General features: G+C 44.0%; 1 protein-coding gene across 1 annotated transcript in view; it reads left to right on the forward strand.

Moving 5' to 3' along the window:
• Nucleotides 1-17,514: 17,514 nt before the first annotated feature.
• The window catches only part of Niban1 (niban apoptosis regulator 1), a 153,510-nt gene continuing 151,811 nt past the window's right edge, over nucleotides 17,515-19,213 (forward strand). The window contains 1 exon segment of the mRNA NM_022242.2: nucleotides 17,515-17,600. Within this exon segment, the coding sequence (NP_071578.2) occupies nucleotides 17,546-17,600 (55 nt within the window). The 5' untranslated portion in view covers nucleotides 17,515-17,545.

The raw sequence follows: 19,213 nt of genomic DNA on the forward strand, positions 1-19,213 counted from the left end.
TGAACTCTCTTTCCTGTTGCTGGTTTGCCTTCCTGATAAAACAGCATCTTTGCTCCTCCTTCGTCATCTATCTATCTATCTATCTATCTATCTATCTATCTATCTATCCATCCATCCATCCATCCATCCATCTATCTATCTATCTATCTATCTATCTATCTATCTATCTATCTATCTATCTATGTATCCATCTATCCATCCATCTATTTATCTATCTATCTGTCTGTCTGTCCATCCGTCCGTCCGTCCATCCATCCATCTATCTATCTATCTATCTATCTATCTATCTATCTATCTATCTATCTATCTATGTATCCATCTATCCATCCATCTATTTATCTATCTATCTGTCTGTCTGTCTGTCCGTCCGTCCGTCCATCCATCCATCCATCCATCTATCTATCTATCTATCTATCTATCTATCTATCTATCTATCTATCTATCTATCTATCTATCCATCTATCTATTTATCTATCTGTCTGTCTGTCTGTCTATCCATCCGTCCGTCCGTCCATCTATCTATCTATCTATCTATCTATCTATCTATCTATCTATCTATCTATCTATCTGATTTCATTTTGCATTTTTTTTCTTGCTCAGCCTATCATCTTGTGTCAGTCAGACTTTTCCTCTTTAGCTAAAATGTTTGGTTTTGGCTCGTGTTTCAGAGGCTTCCGTCCACGGTCAGCTAGCTCCATCACTGTAGACCTGAGGTAGAGATGAAGGCCACTGTGGGAAGCGCTCTGTAGAACCCATTATCTCATCTCATAAGACTAAGAGGGAGCAAGAGAGACAGTGGGGGAAAGAGGGCTCTAAGATACATCTTGCAGGGCATGCTTCTAGTGATTTGCTGCTTCTAGCTCCACCTCCCTAGGCAATGATCCTATTATGAACCCATCACGGGGTTCTCAGCACCTAAAAGCCCATCAGCTGCTACCAGACCTTGGACACATGAGCCCTTGGGGGACATCTCTGATTCAAATCACAATAGACCTTTAGTAAACATAGCGACAAATAGGTTGATGGTGGCTTGAGGTTAGCTAAACACAAAGTTATGAGATGTGGGAAGAGTTATGTGGTAGCAGAATTGATTTTAAGGACAAAATTATCTTTAGGGAAATAGTTTGATAAGCATCATTACTTTAGAGCTGTGAGTGAGATTCTCAGTAGAGACGATGGAAGACACAAGAACAAAAGACATAGCAATGGTGTAGAGGGTGTGACGTCACAGATAAGCTCTGGAGAAACCAGGAATGCTATTCTCGAAGGGTTGTCTCCTCAAGGGAGGAAATGATGACCTGTTTCCCACCCAGGAGGCTGGGAGTGCACGTTGTTAATAACCAGGTGATCTTTAAGGCCCGGCCTCACCCAAATCCCCCAGAATGGGCATCCCAGATGTCCCCACCCATCCCAGACGTCCCCACCCTAGACCTTTATCCTTGACTTAATTTCTGGTCAATAGAAACTAACCTTAGGGGATGTCACATGTACTTTATAGCTCTCTACACTACCCACACCACATCCTAGGCCCTTAAGCTATGGGACTCATTTTCATGATGGAGGTCACATGTATTTTGCAAGAGAGTTTCATAGTCTAGCCTTAAGCTTTATTGTGGAGATGGGACCGGGATTCTTGTGGCCAGGAAACGTTTTTTTCTCCTAAAATGGTACTGGACTTAAATATGTTTAAAATAACCTGGTCTCATGTCAGACTCCAGAAGTTTGAACTGGCACTGGCTGACTACGTTGTGCTGAATGAGTTTCTTTCTTATCTCACACAGACCATCCCCCGGCCAATCATGATGCTTGCAGGGACCCCACCATTCTGGGACTATGGCAGAGCAGAGGCGTCAGAAATCTGCTACCTAGGTAGACAGAAATTACACTGGCAAACTCTGTCTCATGTGGCTAGGTTGGAAACCCAGAATCTGTAGAAGAATTGTAACTTCTAGGGAAAGGCTTAGATGAAGAACAGTGAGTCACATCAGTCCGTTTCAGCTCTTAGCACACTAGCCTTGCAAACTGTGCACATGCTCCTGTCGAAGCTCATATGTGACTCCTAGGCACTAAGATGGCCAAGTGGCTCTGATCTCTGCTTACCACATACTTCGGACACTGACCGTTGTTTCTGACCACAGCTTATGAAAAGGTAACAGTTGTTAATTTTCAGGGTCCCTTCCCATCGGACTGAAGTGGCTTTCAGAAGATTAAAGGGATAATACCTTTCCCTCAGTCCCTCAATATTTTATTTCTCCCTCTGGTAGCCAGTCCTAGGAGATCATACTGGTCAAAAGCAGTAACAAAAAAAAGAGGAAGGTAGACCAGGGTCCAAGCTTGGAAAAGACCCAAAACAACATTAAGTGCCCACTTCAGGCTGATTCTTTTTTTTTTTTTTGGTTCTTTTTTTTCGGAGCTGAGGACCGAACCCAGGGCCTTGCGCTTCCTAGGCAAGTGCTCTACCACTGAGCTAAATCCCCAACCCCTCTCAGGCTGATTCTTGTAACCAGCATCGTCCACAACAATCAAAACAGAAACAATTTTTTTTCGAGGCTGGATTTCACTTTGTACCCTACCCTAGTTTGTAACTCTATCTATATAGCTCAGGCTGGCTTATTTTGCTTTCTTCAGATAGGTTCTTGTCATGTAGCCTAGGCTGGCCTCTAACAGCAACCCCCTGCTTCAGTCTTCCGAGTGCTGGAGGTACAAGAATCAATCACATAGATGCTTAGAGAAGAATTTGCTGCTTATGAAACCATGGGGAGGCAGAACGCTATAGGGCAGAGGTTACTCACTCACCATGTAAGGGGAGGATGGAAATAGAGAGGAACATCTCTTTCTAGTTGGTTCCCTTCTCTTTTTCTCCTCTATCCTTTCTTGGCCCTCTCCTCTATCTGTGTGGATAGTGATCCACATATTCAGGGCAACCCTTCCCCAGTAACTAATCCTCTTTGGGAACACGCTCATATATGTACCTGGAGGCTTGCTTCTCTAATCCCCTATGCATAGGTCAGCCTAAACAAATAGATGGCTGAGATCAACCACTATAGACACAGACAGAGCACTCTACCCCACATCACTGTTATTCATTCCTCTCAAAGCATGGGAGTTTTCCAGGGGAGTCCAGACATTGGACCTCAAATTAAGCCTCAATATATTTGTAAGGATAAAGATATAACTCAACCTCCCTAACATTGTGTCCCTTGAATACAGTTCCTCATGTTGTGGTGACACCTTCCCAACCCACCATAAAATTATTTTTGTTGCCACTTTAGAGCTGTAATCTGTAATTTTGCTCTGTTATGAATTGCAGTGTAAATACCTGATATGCACTTTATCTGTAGCGGGTAAGCCTGGTGCTGTTTGTAATCTCATGCTAACTGGGTCCCCAAAACTAGTTGCTCCAGAGATGAGAGAGCGCATGGAGAAGCTAGCTAAATGACCTGCCTCCAGCTAATTGTGATGGTTGAATCAAGATGCCAACAGCTAATAGCAGGGCAGAAGAGACATAGATGGAGTTTAGTTTTCCTGGGCTTGGGATCACAAGGAGGAAGAGTATTCAGGAGAGGAGAAAGGAGAAGCCGCCATGCCATGGATTAGCTGAGCCATAAAGACATGGCCCTGAGGGCTGTGCAAATAACTCCGGGTTATCAATGGGAAATTAGCTTCTATCAGCATGGAGGGTAGGCAGCTGTCCAGCTACTGTGCTGCTTAAGGCGTATTGTAAATATAAAAGCTTGAGTCTGGCTTCCATCTGGGAACCCAATAACCAAAGACGGGCTAGAAACCCCGGGCTGAGACATATATATGAGTTATAGATATATAACTGCGGATATCAGATGTGTGTGGGTCACAACCTGCAGGTTCGGAAATGCTCTTCTATAACTTGTTATATTTTTGACTTTAAAAAAATGAGATTTAATTATTTATGTATGTGTGGGAGGGCGGGGATGGGGTTCTGCCATCATGCACATTTAGAGGTCAGAGGTCAACTTTCAGGGGTCAAGTCTCCTTTCCCTGCGCATCTCAGTGATGAAGCACAGGCTTTCGTGCTTGGTGTTAGCACCTGCATCTGTGGAGCCATCCTCTGGCCCTGTTCTTGGATGTTTTCATCAAAAGATGCAAATTCAACAATCTGGGATCTTAGTGGATGTAGTTCCTACAAGGCCCAACTGTTGTAGGTAGATACTGCTGAGTGAGAAGCTGGGCTTCTTGTTTAATAACGATCACTTTGGGTGGATAGGCATTTACGGTGTCCACCTGTAGGAGCTGAAAGCATTCAGAGTGTCTCATTTTCTTTTGAGACAGGCTCTTGCTATGTAATCCAGGCTAGCCTTGAGCCCGTGCTGTCTCCTAGCCAAAACTTCCACATGCTGGCGTTACCATTACCTCTTTACATCCAGCCAGAATGCTTTTTTATTCTGAGCGGAGGCTGCGCTGATGTCTTCTGAGGTTTCAGAATCACAAACATCAGCATGGGAACAGTCAGAAGTGATAGGTAAGTGACTCACCCGTCGGTCATAAAGACTCTGGGGCCTTGGTCTTACATGTACAGGACGTTGGTTACCTTAGTTCCAGTTGCTTACTTCTCCTGAGTTCATGTGTATGGTCTCTCCAGCCTCAGCATCTCTAAGTGGACATGCTTTCCCCAGCAATGCTCACTGAATCAAGCTTTTGACATAATCCGGGATTTCTCTCTTTCCATCTGCATCTTCCTCGGTGATGTGGACTGACCCTGCCCCTCAGCTTCTCCATCTTCCTTTGCTTGGGCACCTATTTTGGATATGTTCCTCCAGCATCTCCTATCCATTCTTCTTTAGATGGTAAAGAAAGAAGAGACCACTTATACATGTGCTATACATATAACCTATGTTGGGGTCCAGGAGTCACCTCACAACACTGATCTCAGTGAACACTGACCTCAGTCAGACAAGGATAGTTTATTGAGCGTATGTCCCAGGACTGATTGATCAGGGCCACAATTCAGGCTTGGGAGCTGAACCATAATGTTAAGATATTACTGGTCTTTTAAGCCTAAAATATACAAATATCTGTGCCAAGTTATTCCACCAATCAGGATTGAGGGGTAGGGGATTTCCTTAGGAGCATGTCTTTGTTGTACACTTAACCTGCTGCCATTGGTTGGGGTAGCCACCTGTAGCGGGGAACCGGTCATACCTAACATGCACATGTTAGCTTGCCAACCAGGATGTCAGTTATCCACATACATGTCTCTCTCTGCCAAGTAGGATGTCAGTTCTTAAGAACTTAAATTTTACTTGACCCCTACTCAAAACAGAACTTCTATTCCAAATAGTTTCTTATATTGGTATAACCCTCTATCTTACATTAGAGTCCATTCCAGGGGCAGCTTATAATAGCAACAACCATAAAATCTTAAACACCACTACAGGAAGTGTTGTTAAACTCCAAGCTTATTGTGGGTAACTATGGAACTGTAGACCAAAGCGGTTCTAATTGACCTCTATCGTGATTGGTTTCCAAGAACATCAAAGCACAGAAAGTTCTAGTAACAGTACAAAATGGCAGGTTACACAGGTAATAGTTACCTGGGTCTTCACATTTTACCTAGGCTTTAACATTCCAGGGTTTTGAAACCCTGCATTTCCAAACTGAACTGTTCGGGCAAAGCTGATGCTCACCAGACCTTCTGATCAGTGTGAATGAAACTTTCTTTCTGCTTCTCAGGTTGGTACTTGTCTAGCAGTTTCCAATTCCAAGATGCCTGATGGTTCTTTTAAATCTTCTCTGCTCCTGCACTCAAGCTGTCAGGTTCAGCCTCCCAGTTCATTTGTGTTCTTCCTTCCTTCCTCCCTGAGTTCTGTTCCCAGCACCCACATCAGGGAGCTTACAACCACCTGTAGCTCCAGGGGGATCCACCACCCTCCTGTGGCCTTCACCAGCATCCACACTGAGGTGCACATATCTACACATATACACATAATTAAAATTAATTAAACAAGAAATAAAATGGAAACAAAAAGGAGATCTATTCAGATGTTCTCTGAGGAGCTCAGACTAGACATAGTCACCATGACAGAGAGTAGGCTCACAGTCAGCAGTGGTTGTGGAGAGGGAGGATGGATCAGCAGGCTGCTGCTTAGTGATTACAAAATTTCTGTTTGTGTCAATGAGGAAAACGAAGAGTAGTGCTGACAGGTGTACAATATGGTGACTTGCACACTTAACAGTGCTTCAAACAGGTGTGTATACCGTCTACTCTACTGCATTTGTCCTTCCTTAATGTCTTAGGGTTTTACTGCTGTGAACAGACACCATGACCAAAGCAACTCTTTTTTTTTTTTTTTTTCTTTTTTTCGGAGCTGGGGACCGAACCCAGGGCCTTGCGCTTGCTAGGCAAGCGCTCTACCACTGAGCTAAATACCCAACCCCCAAAGCAACTCTTAAAAAGAACATTTGACTGGGGCTGCTTGCAGGTTCAGAGGTTCAGTCTGTTATCATCAAGGCAGGAGCGTGGCATTGGCCAGGCAATCATGGTGCAAGAGGAGCTGAGAGTTCTACATCTTCATCTGAAGGCTGCAGAATACTGACTTTCAGGCAGCTAGGAGGAGGGTCTTAAGCCCATACTCACAGTGACACACCCACTTCAACAAGGCCACACCTCCTAATAGTGCAGTGGCCAAGCATATACAAACCATCACACTTGACCTTCTGCATCTTCCTTCAAGCAGCGTCCTCTTTGCCTTACAAGCAGAGACGAGCAGCATTTGGCCCTCAGCTCCCTCTCATACCATCCTGTCTGTCCCTGTGAGGCTCTCCCTCCAGTTGGCTTGCTCTCCCCTAGAAGCTGGAGTCCTGTCATTGGCAAGTATCTGGCATCTCTGTGCCGGACGCTGAGCTGGCTCAACAGTTGGTGTTTCCTGGCTGACTCTTCCTCCCGAAGCTGTTTTCCCTTCTGTGAGTCTCGCGCCGTCTGTTCTCTACCAACCGCAATCTAGAGCAGCACGCAGGCACATCCTTCATTCTTGGTCCACTCTCCATGACTCGGTAGTCAGAGTGAGTTTTCAAAAATGACAAGGAGGGGTCAGAGGTGTAGCTCAATGGTAATAAATACATTTGCTTAGCACCCCCAAGGCCTTGGCTTTGTTCTCTATCACAGCAGCAGCAACAACAAATACAATGAAAATCAAATTGTAAGGTGTATTGGTCTAAGCTTTTCGTGGCCGCTATGCCTCAAGATCTCCATGTTGAGATTCAGGTCAGAAGCCTGTGTCGTCCAGCCTCAAAATCTGGATCACAGGTGAGCCCTCCACTTCTGGATTGTAGTTCATTCCAGATGGAGTCAAGTCAACAACCAGGATTACCGTCACCTACAGCTTCTCTCCTCGAACTCTTTTTAATTAACTAATTTATTTTTAGATGGTCTTATATATCCCAGCGTGACCAAGAGCTTGTTAGTAGCTGAGGATAATTTTGAACTTCTTGTTCCCCTGCCTCCCCTCCACCTTCTGAGTGCTGGGCTTGTAGGTTTGCACTACCACACACATTTGTGGTGCTGGGAGTTGAATCCAGGGCCTGACATGTGCCAAGCCAGCACTCTGCCAGCAGAGCCACTTCTCCAGCTCAGCCTCAAATTCTTTTTAACAGTCTCACAACACATTCTGTAATTAAATGCTAGCTCCCTTTCCAGCTCACAGATCATAACAGGTTACAGTATTGTCTGCTTCCCTTCTTTACTGCAGGGGAAGCACTTCAGCTGTTTTTCTTTTTATTAAACAAGTCACACTTGTTCCTGTCTCACTTCTTCACTCATCATTATCACCGTCACCATCACCATCATCACCACCACCATCATCATTTTTTTTGGTGTGTGCATGTGTGTGATGTGAGTGTGTGTTCAAATGTGTATTTTGCATGTATGTAGGTACGGATGTGTACAGGTATGTACATGTGTGTGTACATGCATGTAGAGGCCTGAAGTTGATTTCTGATTTCTTTCTCAATACATCTCCGTGTGTGTGTGTGTGTGTGTGTGTGTGTGTGTGTGTGTGTGTTTTAAAAGCATTAGATAACAGTCAATGGATAATTGTCAATGCGCACGTTGTTTTGTATAGTCATTTCCTTTCTTCTTGTCTTAATTCCTTCAATATTAGGATAACACAGTTTTAAAAAGAAGTGACCTGATATTCCTTCCAGCTTAGAATCTGGAACAACTGCAGAAAAATAAAGTGTTGTACCAGTCTATAGTATGGTGTAAAATATTCACTCACTATATCTTGTATTCTATATAGTCACATATTTATCACATATATAGTCCACATATATATTCTATATAGTAATATGTTCTATATCACTATATTCTATGTTCATTCACTATAGTCTAGTGTAAAACACTCACTCAACAAACCTTTACTGAGTGCCAGACACAAGCCTGGTGTAGTTAATAATCATCAGGATAAGGGTGCAAACAAACAAGCAGAAACGACATCAGCGCCAGCAGTGAGGGAACACAGGGGACCTGGGAGACGGCCGCTGCTTTGATTTTTCACGGTGCTTTTGCCAATACTTACGGAAACTTTGTTTAGTTTTTCCATATAGGCGCCCTCTGAATTGAAGTTTTATAGCTCTTTTAGTAGTAATCTCCAACAATTCTAGTAGTAAGCGCTATAACTTATATTGCTTTAACTTTAGTAACACAAAGGAAATCATAGCCATTAGGGAGTCAGGAGTTCCTGCCAATCTGATTTAGTTCAAACTCAAAAATTACATTTTTTGAATCTAATTTAAAAAGGAGTAAGAGAGTAAGTTGGAAGTGTGTGTGTGTGTGTGAGTGTGTGTGAGTGAGTGTGTGTGGTGTGTGAATGTGTGTGGTGTGTGTTTGTGAATGTGTGTGGTGTGTGTGTGAGTGTGTGAGTGTGAGCATATGTGTGTGAGTGTGTGTGAATGTGTGCGGTGTGTGTGAGTGTGTGGTGTGTGTCAGTGTGTGTGAGTGTGTGAGTGTGTGGTGTGTGTGAGTGTGTGTGAATGTGTGGTGTGTGTGTGTGTGTGTGTGTGTGTGTGTAGGTCATGCTTTGTAGAACTCTGATTCTCTTGCCCAAATTTGATCCAGCTACCTTTAACTCTAAACTGGCATCGGTGTATAACTCAGTTGATAATCAATCAAATGTCTTGAATGAAAGAAAATCACCTTCCAAGTGGACTATAAAAAATGGCAAATCAGTAAGGAAATAAATGGCCATAAGCCGTGGGAACTGACCCTTGTAACACACTGCCAGTCAGTCACAGAAAAATGATGTCCACTTGTATCTGTTTTAACTAACCACATATAAGGATATAAGATTGTAGAATGACTTTTAATCTCGCAAATAAACATTATTTAAGCCCTACATTTATCAAAATGCTCGAAGCTAGGAGGGAGGACAGATATCCCCTTCCAACATGCTTAATCCAAGTAAAGAAACAAAAACAAAAACTAAAGCTACAAAAGCTCAGGCAGATTTACTATTTTGCAGAGCTGGATAAGCTGGGATAAAACTGAGATGTCACCAGAACATTCTTTTCTTTCAACCAGGGGCTCTCCCTCTGGTTGACAAATACCCATTTGGCACCTCAAGAGTCATCACCGACCCACATAGCAACCCTCTGGGCATGCCAGTCTTCCTTAACTGCAATATTCTCGGGCAAGGCTGTGATTGGTCTGGGTTAGGAATAAATTACCATAATTATCATATGTAAACACTCAAGGTTCCTCACTCATTCCTCCCCTTCAAATGCCATTCTGGCAGTGGGCTGATTCTAACAAAGTTTTAAGTGGAAAGCAATCTGATTAAACAGAATCCTATTTGACACGATAGTCTTACCAAGTGTAGCCCAAGAGAAATAAGTAGTACTCTATCAAAACAGGAGAGAGAATTTAACAGTGTGGATGAAGACGGCTTTAACCAGGTATACTTATTCATGCCATCCAGGCCTGGGTATTTTCTTTTTATGCAGACATGATAAATATCTGGATGTTTCTTTCCCACTCTACACACCATTCATGACTGCAAAACTCACCCTGTATCTTAAACTCACCATATGGAGAAATTTTATACAGCACCGTGCTGCGACATCCCTCTTCACCTCGATGAACCAGCCTCTCTGATTCCACGTGTCCTCCAGGTTCTCCAACCAATGCTTCTTCGCAGGTCTCCACGGAGGCACATCAGACACCTGGCAAGCCACTTTCCAGCGACGGTTGACACCTGACCAGGAGAATTAATGAGTTGGTGATTTGTACTCTAAAGAGCACAGGAATCCGTTCTTTATAAAATGAATTAAAATTAATATTAAAACGTAAGTCACACACAGTTTGTACAAGCTTGCAGTATTGAATAATTGACTGGAACTCCGGGAAACGTTCTTCTAGGACAGTAATTCATTTGTGATCTGAGAAAAGGAAACGTTTGTAAGAAATCCATGATAGTGTCGGATGACTGTTAACCGGCCTTAGCTTGGGCTAGGTGAAACTCACAGGACTGGTGCTTTTCTCTCTGCCTGGCAGCCCCGCCCGTGCACGGAGCATCTTTGGCAGCCCGGCAGGTGGCGCTCTCCCCATTCCCCCGACCCACTCCTAGATGGGTTAGAGCTTGGCCTCCTGCAGAATCTGGCTACCTTGAGAGCAATATGGCTGTAGCTTTCTCAGAGGAATCTGTGCCACTCTAGTCTTTGTCCGATCTGAGAATGTATTAGGCACCTTTAAAGGTCTCTAGTTCTAGGGTCTGCTATTTTTAGCTCTAAGCCTTTATGTGCTACGATTCACATTTGAAAAGCACATTGAACGAGTTCTTAAAAAATAATGTGTCTTCTCTCTCTCTCTCTCTCTCTCTCTCTCTCTCTCTCTCTCTCTCTCCTGTTGTTCTTGTTCTGCTGTTGTTCAACTTCTCCTTCCTCCTCCCTCCCTCCCTCCTTCCCCCACCTCCTCTTTCATTTTCTTCTTCTTCCCTCCTCCTCCCACTCGTCTTCCTTTTTCTGAGACAAGATCTCACTATGTAACCCTAGCTGGCTTGAATCTCACTATGTAGACAAGGTTGGCTTTGAACTCACAGAGATCCACCTGCCTCTGATTCCCGAGTGAAGGAATAAAAGTGTATGCTACCACTCACTCACAAAAAACAAAAAACAAACAAAAAAAAAGGAAAACCCAATTGATATCTTTCTAAAAATCAGACTTCATTTGCTCTGGGAGCTCCAGCTGAGCCCCATCCATAGAAGCATCATAAGAGGTTGGTCCCCTTCTGCCTGTACCCTCTTGAAAAATATTTTAGCAAGCTTAGCTTTCTATATTGTATTGTGCAAACAGTTGTTATGTAAATTCTTATATATATTACTTATGTATACACATAAAATTTCAAATACAAAATTAGAATATAGGGCTGAATGGTTCAGTGAGATGGTTTAGTGGGTAAAGGCACTTATGCAAGCCTGAAGACCCGAGGTTAACCCTTGGGAATCTACATAAAGATGGAGGGAGGGAAGACGCTACACTAAGTTCTCTCCTGACCTCCAAGTAAGTGCTGTGGCCCTAGTGCGCGTGCACACACACACACACACACACACACACACACACAGACACACACTCCAGTGTACACACACATACATGTACACACAATAATATAAGTAATTTTTTAAAAAGTTTACTTTTTTTCCTTCTACTAATTTAATTCCTCCCTTTAATTTTAGACGGTGGCCACACAAGTATTGTAATAAACACATGCTGAGAAAGAATCAACACTGATTTAAGAAAATAGCCAGAGTACCTTTTCATGGATGTTATCACACTGGCTTCAGTCAGAGAATATATGCTACATGATTTGCAAAATACATTATATATGATATTTAATTTTCATATACCCTCAGTTTAAAGGTCTAAAATACAGACCTTAGGAAGCTGGATTTGTGTTGGGCATAGTGCATACTTTTTTTTAAAATTGAAAATAAGTTTTTTTAAAGTACAATATGTTTTGATTGTGGTTCCCCTCCCTCATCTCCTAGATTCCCCCTTTTAATCTTCCAACTCTACAACATGTTCCTCTCTATATATAGAAAACAAGCAAATAAAACAAAGAAATAAAACAAAAACAATAATAAAACAAACAAAAGCATGAGAAACACACACATACACACACATACACACACACACACACACACACACACACACACACCATGAAAACACAAAATCAGAACCACAATTGTCTGACTTACCTGTATATGGTGAGCCCAGTATTCAAAGGAGAAAACTCAAGAAAAAGCACAGGGAAATATGTTTTGATAAGAGCAATGTGCTTAATTGGGAGTATATGTCACAGCCAGAGGATTAATGCTAAATTCCAAAGAGGGCACATGGATGGCTAGAAAAGTGGCCTCTGCCTCAGGAGTTTGGACAACAGAATACCATCCTTATTTAGATGTTCAAATTGACAAGTATTGAAATATCAGACTAATGACTGATAAAATAGTAATAAATACCATGAAAATCTGTAATGGGATCGAGGCGGAAGGGAAACAGGCAAGCACACATTGCTGGTGACTGATTAAAGTTCCGTTTACATACAGTGAGACATCACTCATCTGGACCTCGATATCAGTTTCAGTAGGAATATTGGGGATAAAATTATGACAGGTTCCAGAATATATTAAAACACCATCTCACTTGGATAAATAACTATTGTGAATTTACATGTAATTATAAATCACAGCTGTATATACAATCATAATCTATAAATCTGTAAGAATTTAGACTGAGCTGCTAATTGGGTTTATGTAAAAATACTGGTACTGGCTTGTGGGTGGATGAGCTTTAACTTTCATTTCAATTTCTCGATGTCATTGAATGACAGTAAGGAGTCTAAGAAGTGTATGTAAGGATATCTGTGTTCTGGGTTACCTGAAGTCACAGTTCATCCCTTGTGCTGATTCTTTTGTCCAGAATCTTGATTTTGTTTGTTTTATACGTTTGCTTTGAACAGTTGTTAGCCTCATCCTCATCAGCGAAAATAACAATAGCACTTCCTTCCGTGGCTTTGTGAAGATTAAATTGGATCACTGATGTAACACCTCAGGTTCTTAGCAATCATCCTGCAACCAGAGTTCCAGCTCCAGGCTGGCCCGGCAGAGCAAGGCGCTTGAAGAAATACAAACAATTTCTCTGTGCAAGCAACGAAATGTCCAAGAAGCCTCTATCTCAAATGGAACATAGGAATTCATAGTTCTACGAGATGCAAGGAAGGCCCCAAACACACAAGTTTTAAGAGCATTAAATATAGGCTGGGAGATGGTCACTCCTGCCTTTAATCACAGCACTTTAATCAGGAGGCAGAGGCAGGAAGATCTCTGAGTTCAAGGCCAGCCTGGTCTACAGAGAAAGTTCTAGGGTGGCCAGAGCAATATCAAGAAGTTCTGTCTGAAAAAACAAAAACCAACCAACCAAGAGTATTAATCTGTATTAAAAATTTTCTTCTCTAAAAAGATTATCCAAATGAGTGATTTTTATGGTATGTGGATTATATGTGGGTTATATATATTTTTTGGTTGTGATACTGATCTGAAAAAAAGTAGTCTTAAGAATATTTCAAAGTTGCTGGGCTTTTAATCCCAGCATGTGGGGGGCAGAGGAAGATGGATCTCTGAGTTCAAGGCCAACCTGGCCTACAAAGTGAGTTCGAGGTCAGCCAAGGCTACACAGAAAAACACTGTCTCAGAAAAGAAAAGGAAAAAAAAGGGGGACTATTTCAAAGTAAAATGTGTTGATGCAGGTAGAAACCAATGTTTTCACAGATGTCTAAACTAGTTGGTTCGAGTTGTGTGAATTGAGTTCATAAAGTTTTTGAGTTGCTTGGAGACTCAGGGCGCCTGTTTTTTCTTGATATAGCATGAAGGATTTGAAGGGTCAATTAAAATTCTAGAAACTCCCTTTATTTCCAGTCTTTCTCCTGCTGATAATAACTCAGTGTCTACCCACGGCCTCCTTATGTGATCCTGTGTAAGTGCTTCAAGACCTGAGGAAACTTGATTTTGACAACAGTCCATAAAGCACCTAAAACTCCCTCCACATAACTGATGAAGAAACACTGTCTTAGTCAGGGTTTCACTGCTGTGAACAGACACCATGACCAAGGCAACTCTTTTTTTTTTTTTTTTTTTTGGTTCTTTTTTTCGGAGCTGGGGACCGAACCCAGGGCCTTGCGCCTCCTAGGCAAGCGCTCTACCACTGAGCTAAATCCCCAACCCCCGACCAAGGCAACTCTTAAAAGACAAGGTTTAATTGGGGCTGGCTTACAGGTCCAGAGGTTCAGTGCATTATCATCAAGGCAGGAGCATGGCAGCATCCAGAAAGGCATGGTTCAGGATGAGCTGAGAGTTCTACATTCTTATCTGAAGACTGTTAGCAGATACTGGCTTCCAGGCAGCTAGGATTGAGGGTATAAATGCCATGCCCACAGTGACACACACAGTGACATCCTCCAACAAGGCCACACTTCTTAATAGTGCCACTCCCTGGGCCAAGCACATACAAACTACCACAAACCTACATAGGGATGTTCCCCAAATGTCCATGTACTGAAACCTTAGCCCTTATCTGTAGAGCTAGAGAGGGTGATGGAACCTTCCCGAAGTGGAGTCTGGTGAAGGGAACTTAGGTCATTGGAAGTGTGTTCTTGAAGATTTACTAGGATTTCTTCCTGCCCCTCCCCCCTTTGATTCCCAGGTGCTGCGAGGTGACCAGAAACCGTCTATCTACATGGTCCTGTCATGATGTTGAGCAAGGTGCCAGGGCATGTATAGCAGCACTAAAGAAGCAGGACAGGAGGATTATAGGTTCCAGGCCAGTCTGCGTTACATAGCAAAGCCTTGTCTCACCAAGGCGTGGGGTGGAAAAACCCAAATAAATAAATAAATAAATAAATAAATAAATAAATAAATAATAAAAATGAAAAACAAGGGTTGGGGATTTAGCTCAGTGGTAGAACGCTTGCCTAGGAAGCGCAAGGCCCTGGGTTCGGTCCCCAGCTCCGAAAAAAAAGAACTAAAAAAAAAAAAAATGAAAAACAAAACCACGTCATAATAGATTGTGCAGACACAGGCTGGAAGGTAGTGTGCCCACAAGGTCTTGTCTGAGCCTCTGAACTGTGGGCCAAAGAATCACTAATTCTTGTAAGCCGATTAACCTCAGTATTTTTTTACAGTGAGGAAAGTCAGCTAGCCCAAGATGGGAGGGAGTTAGGCAACCTGGCCAGGTCACGTGACAGCCAGCGATTCGGGTCACGTGACAGCCAGTGGTTTAAAGCTGATAATAAACGTGTTAATCCTACTCCATACAAATCTTTCCACCTGTGACTGCCCAAAAGAGAGACGAGGGATAAATCAGACTAGACACATTTCTAAACTCCAACTATACTAGCGATGACAAACTAAAACTACTTTTGGCAGGATATCCCGATCCGTTTTCCTCAACAGCAAGAAGAGAATTCTGAGGTGCAACTACATCACTTTATGTAATGAAAGGAATTAGTACCGTTCAGAAAAAATATCCTGCAAGAGCCAGCCAGAAGATTTTAAAGTGATTTTATTTTATGTGCATCGGTGTTTTGCCAGAATGTCTGTCTACAATGTGCATGCAGTGCCACAGCAGGCCGGGAGAGGGAGATGGATCCGCTGACCCTGGAGTTACAAATGGTTGTGAGCTATCATGTGGGGACTGAGAATCAAACCTGGGCCATCTGGAAGAGTAACCCGTGCTCTGAACTGCTTACATCTCGCCAGCCCCAGCAGCTATAATACTGACGAGGAGTCTGACACTGGGCAGTATAAACCACTGAGTGGTTACCCAGAAGCACTCTGTATTCACTGAGACCTCGGTTTTTACTGAGTGCAGCCCTTAAACTTAAACTTTTTTGTTCGGTTTGTTTGTATATTTGTTGTTGTTTTGAGACACTGTTTCTCTGTATAGTCCTGGCTGTCCTGGAACCCATTCTGTAGTAGACCAGGCTGGCCTTGAACTCAGAGATCTGCCGGCCTCTGCCTCCTGAGTCCTGGGAGTAAATGGCTGGGTGGCTGGTGTTTAGGAAGGATTTGAAAGAAGTCTCTTTGAGATGTTAGCTTTCCTTTTTTTCTTCCATTCTTCCTTCCTTTCCTTTCTTTTCTTTTTTCTTTTTTTCTTTTTGATTCGGGTTTCATGTAGCCCAAGGTGGCCTCCCACTCCTCCTGCATTCACCCCCCAGAGTGCTGGAATTGCACTGACACACCTTGCTTGTGAGGTGTGGAGAAACAAACCCAGAGCTTCCGGACTGCTATGCCAGTACTCTGTTCACAAGCACAGAGATGTTAGCCTGTAAGAGTTGAGTGGACGAGGCAGCCAGAGAGTAAAAGTGAGCAAGTGGGTAAGTGGTTCTCCTTGGCGCAGGGGAGTGAGTGTCACTGGGACTGGAACCTAGAGAGCAGGGACAGGAACTCTGGTAATTGAGAGGGGGAAGTCCTCCATCCCTGAGGCTTTTTCTTTGAAGCCTGGAGACTGATTAGGCTGTTGCAAGGCTCAATGTGAGAAATGAGAAGAATGTAAGAATTTGATGGACATTGAGAGGATTTTATTGATGAACTGGTATGCAGAGTGTGAGAGACTCAATGTGTAAGCTATGAGAAGTATTTCTGTGGAAGTTCTGGTGACTTATCTTTAGAGGAAGGTGGGGAGAAGCCCTAAAGTCCTCTAAAGAGGACTTAAAAGCCTGGCTAAGTTGATAGGAATTGTTAAAATCTTGGCCACTATACAGAAAGAAATCGGGGTGAGCCCTCTGCCCAGGCTGTTGGTGCCTGGGGTTGCCAAGCTGAAGAGACAGTGTCCTTGCCTATTAGAAACCGTGTGGTAGGACGACTGGAACCTCAAGGTGTCAGGACAGACTTCCTGGAGTCTTAGGCAGGTTCAGACCTTAGAGTGTATCTTGGTGCTTTCTCTAGCTTCTCTATTTCTCTTCTCTGCTTCACCTTCACTTCCCTTCTCCCAAATCAAACTTCTTGGTTATAAGAAGGTTTGACTCTCCATGGTTCCTACACTTCCCTGCAAGGGAATTCCGGGGGATGGCAGTAGGGGTGGGGGTGATCTGTAGACAGGTGCTGGCAAACAGGAAGAGAAATGGGATCCTGACCTCCAGCTGGTGGGACTGTACCGGTCCAGCTGGGGGAAGTTTACAGCCACCTGGAAGAGAATCCTCCACCATGTGTCTGGGCTGTCCTGAAACTGGTGAAAAGTCAGCCTCGAGGAGGAGGAGGAAAGCCCTTTTACTCTGAGCTGTCCCTGGAGCTCCTAGGACAGCCCCCGTGGCTCAACGGCGCAGCGAGGGCGGGAAGACAGCCCCCGGGCCAGCCCACACATCTTCCGAGGGCGCGGGCTTGGAGGAGGCGCCCGGGCCGGCGACGCCTCTCAAGGAAGTTGGCCCTTTAATTACAGAGCCAGTTCCCTGTCACATCCACCTTCAGCTGCAAGCAGCAGGCGCAGTTGGTGTCAGTCCTCTGCCTCCGGTGCAGCACCGCGGCCATGGGCGGCTCAGCCTCCAGCCAACTGGATGAGGGCAAGTGCGCCTATATCCGAGGTACGGCGGCCAGGGTGGCAGGGTGGCGTAGAGCCAGGGCTAGCTTGATCACCTGCACACCGGTTTTCTGAGGGAGCACTGGCTAGCTGGTGCTACTGTTGGGCTCCTAGACGTGCGCTCGCCTCCGGGAGGGAAACCGGTGTCCTGTTTCAAGCGCGGCGGGGGGACAGGATGATGCTGGACCCGTCAGGAGGCACTGAGAGGCAGGTATTCTCAGGGTGGCAGGAGAGGACATTGTCAATTCCCCCACACCTCTTACCCTGTATCCCTCTAGCCTCAGGATCAGTTCTTTCGCTTCTGGGGAGATTTCTTGCTTGCTTGTTCTTGGCTCTGAGTAATTTCTAAAGGTGACCCTCAGAGGTTACTGGGGATATCCCCTCGAGTTTTGAGATTTCCTTAGTGGTAGTGGTGGGGAGTTCCTGGGCTATCAGAATTTCCCTCCGGGTCATATTGGCCTAGTTTTGTAAAGTGCAGTGCAGGCCACACCTTCTCCCGAACTTCACACCAATTGCAGGGCGATTTCATCAGAAGCAGAAAGGACGAAATCTTTATCTTTTCAGGTGGGATGGTTCCCTTCCTTCCCCACAGAGGGAGGAAAATGAAAGGGGAAGCTTGGCGTGTTTTGCAACAGTTGTTAAAATTATAGATGGGGAGAAACGTCTTCTTAGGAGATCTTGGCATACAGAATGGTTCAGTAAAGAGAAGCAGGCAGAAGAAACCAAAACTCTGCGGCACAGAAACTGCAGGAAGTCGTGACTCCTTATCTTTGGTTGTATTTGGCTCTTACCCCACCCACCCCAATCTTGCCCTCAGCCACAGACATTCCGCTAGTTGTGAATTTAGTGTCCCACTCCTGGTTTCCCAAGTACTTTTATCTTTCTTTCTTTCTTTTTTTCTTTTTTTCCGGAGTTGGGGACCAAACTCAGGGCCTTGCACTTGCTAGGTAAGCGGTCTACCACTGAGCTAAATCCCCAACCCCCCAAGTACTTTTAAAAGTATGTATTAAAGGAGGTCTACTGATTTCTTTGAGTTAATTTTGTATCAGTCACTTTGCAAAAATTATCAGCTGTAGGGGTTCTCTGGAAGAATTTTGGGAGTCACTTATTTATTTATACTATCATATCATCCGAATATATCGATACTTTGACGTCTTCCTTTCCGATTTGTATCCACTTGACCTCCTTATTGCTCTGGCTAGAGCTTGAAGTACTATAAAGAATAAATAGGGAGACAGTGGGCAGCCCACACATTGTTATGCTTGCAAACTGGAGTTTGGCATGGTTGTCCTCTTAGAGGCTCCACCCAGCATCTGACTGAGGCAGATGCAGATACCCACAGCCAAACAGTGAATGGAACTTGAGAACTCTTATGGAAGAATAGGAGGAAGGATTGAGGCCATGAAGGGGATAGGAACTCCACAGGAAGACCAACAGACTAACCTGGACCCTTAGGGTTCTCCAAGACTGAACCACCAGCCAAAGAGCATACACAGTCTGGACCTAGGCCTCTCTGCACATAGCTAGCAGATGTGTAATTTGGTTTCCATGTGGGTCCCGAACAACTGAAGGAGGACTATTCCGAAAACTATCCAGGGAATAAGTTCTTCTAGCTGG

This window comes from Rattus norvegicus, chromosome 13 (genome assembly GCF_036323735.1).
Source record: "Rattus norvegicus strain BN/NHsdMcwi chromosome 13, GRCr8, whole genome shotgun sequence".
Taxonomy (NCBI): domain Eukaryota; kingdom Metazoa; phylum Chordata; class Mammalia; order Rodentia; family Muridae; genus Rattus; species Rattus norvegicus.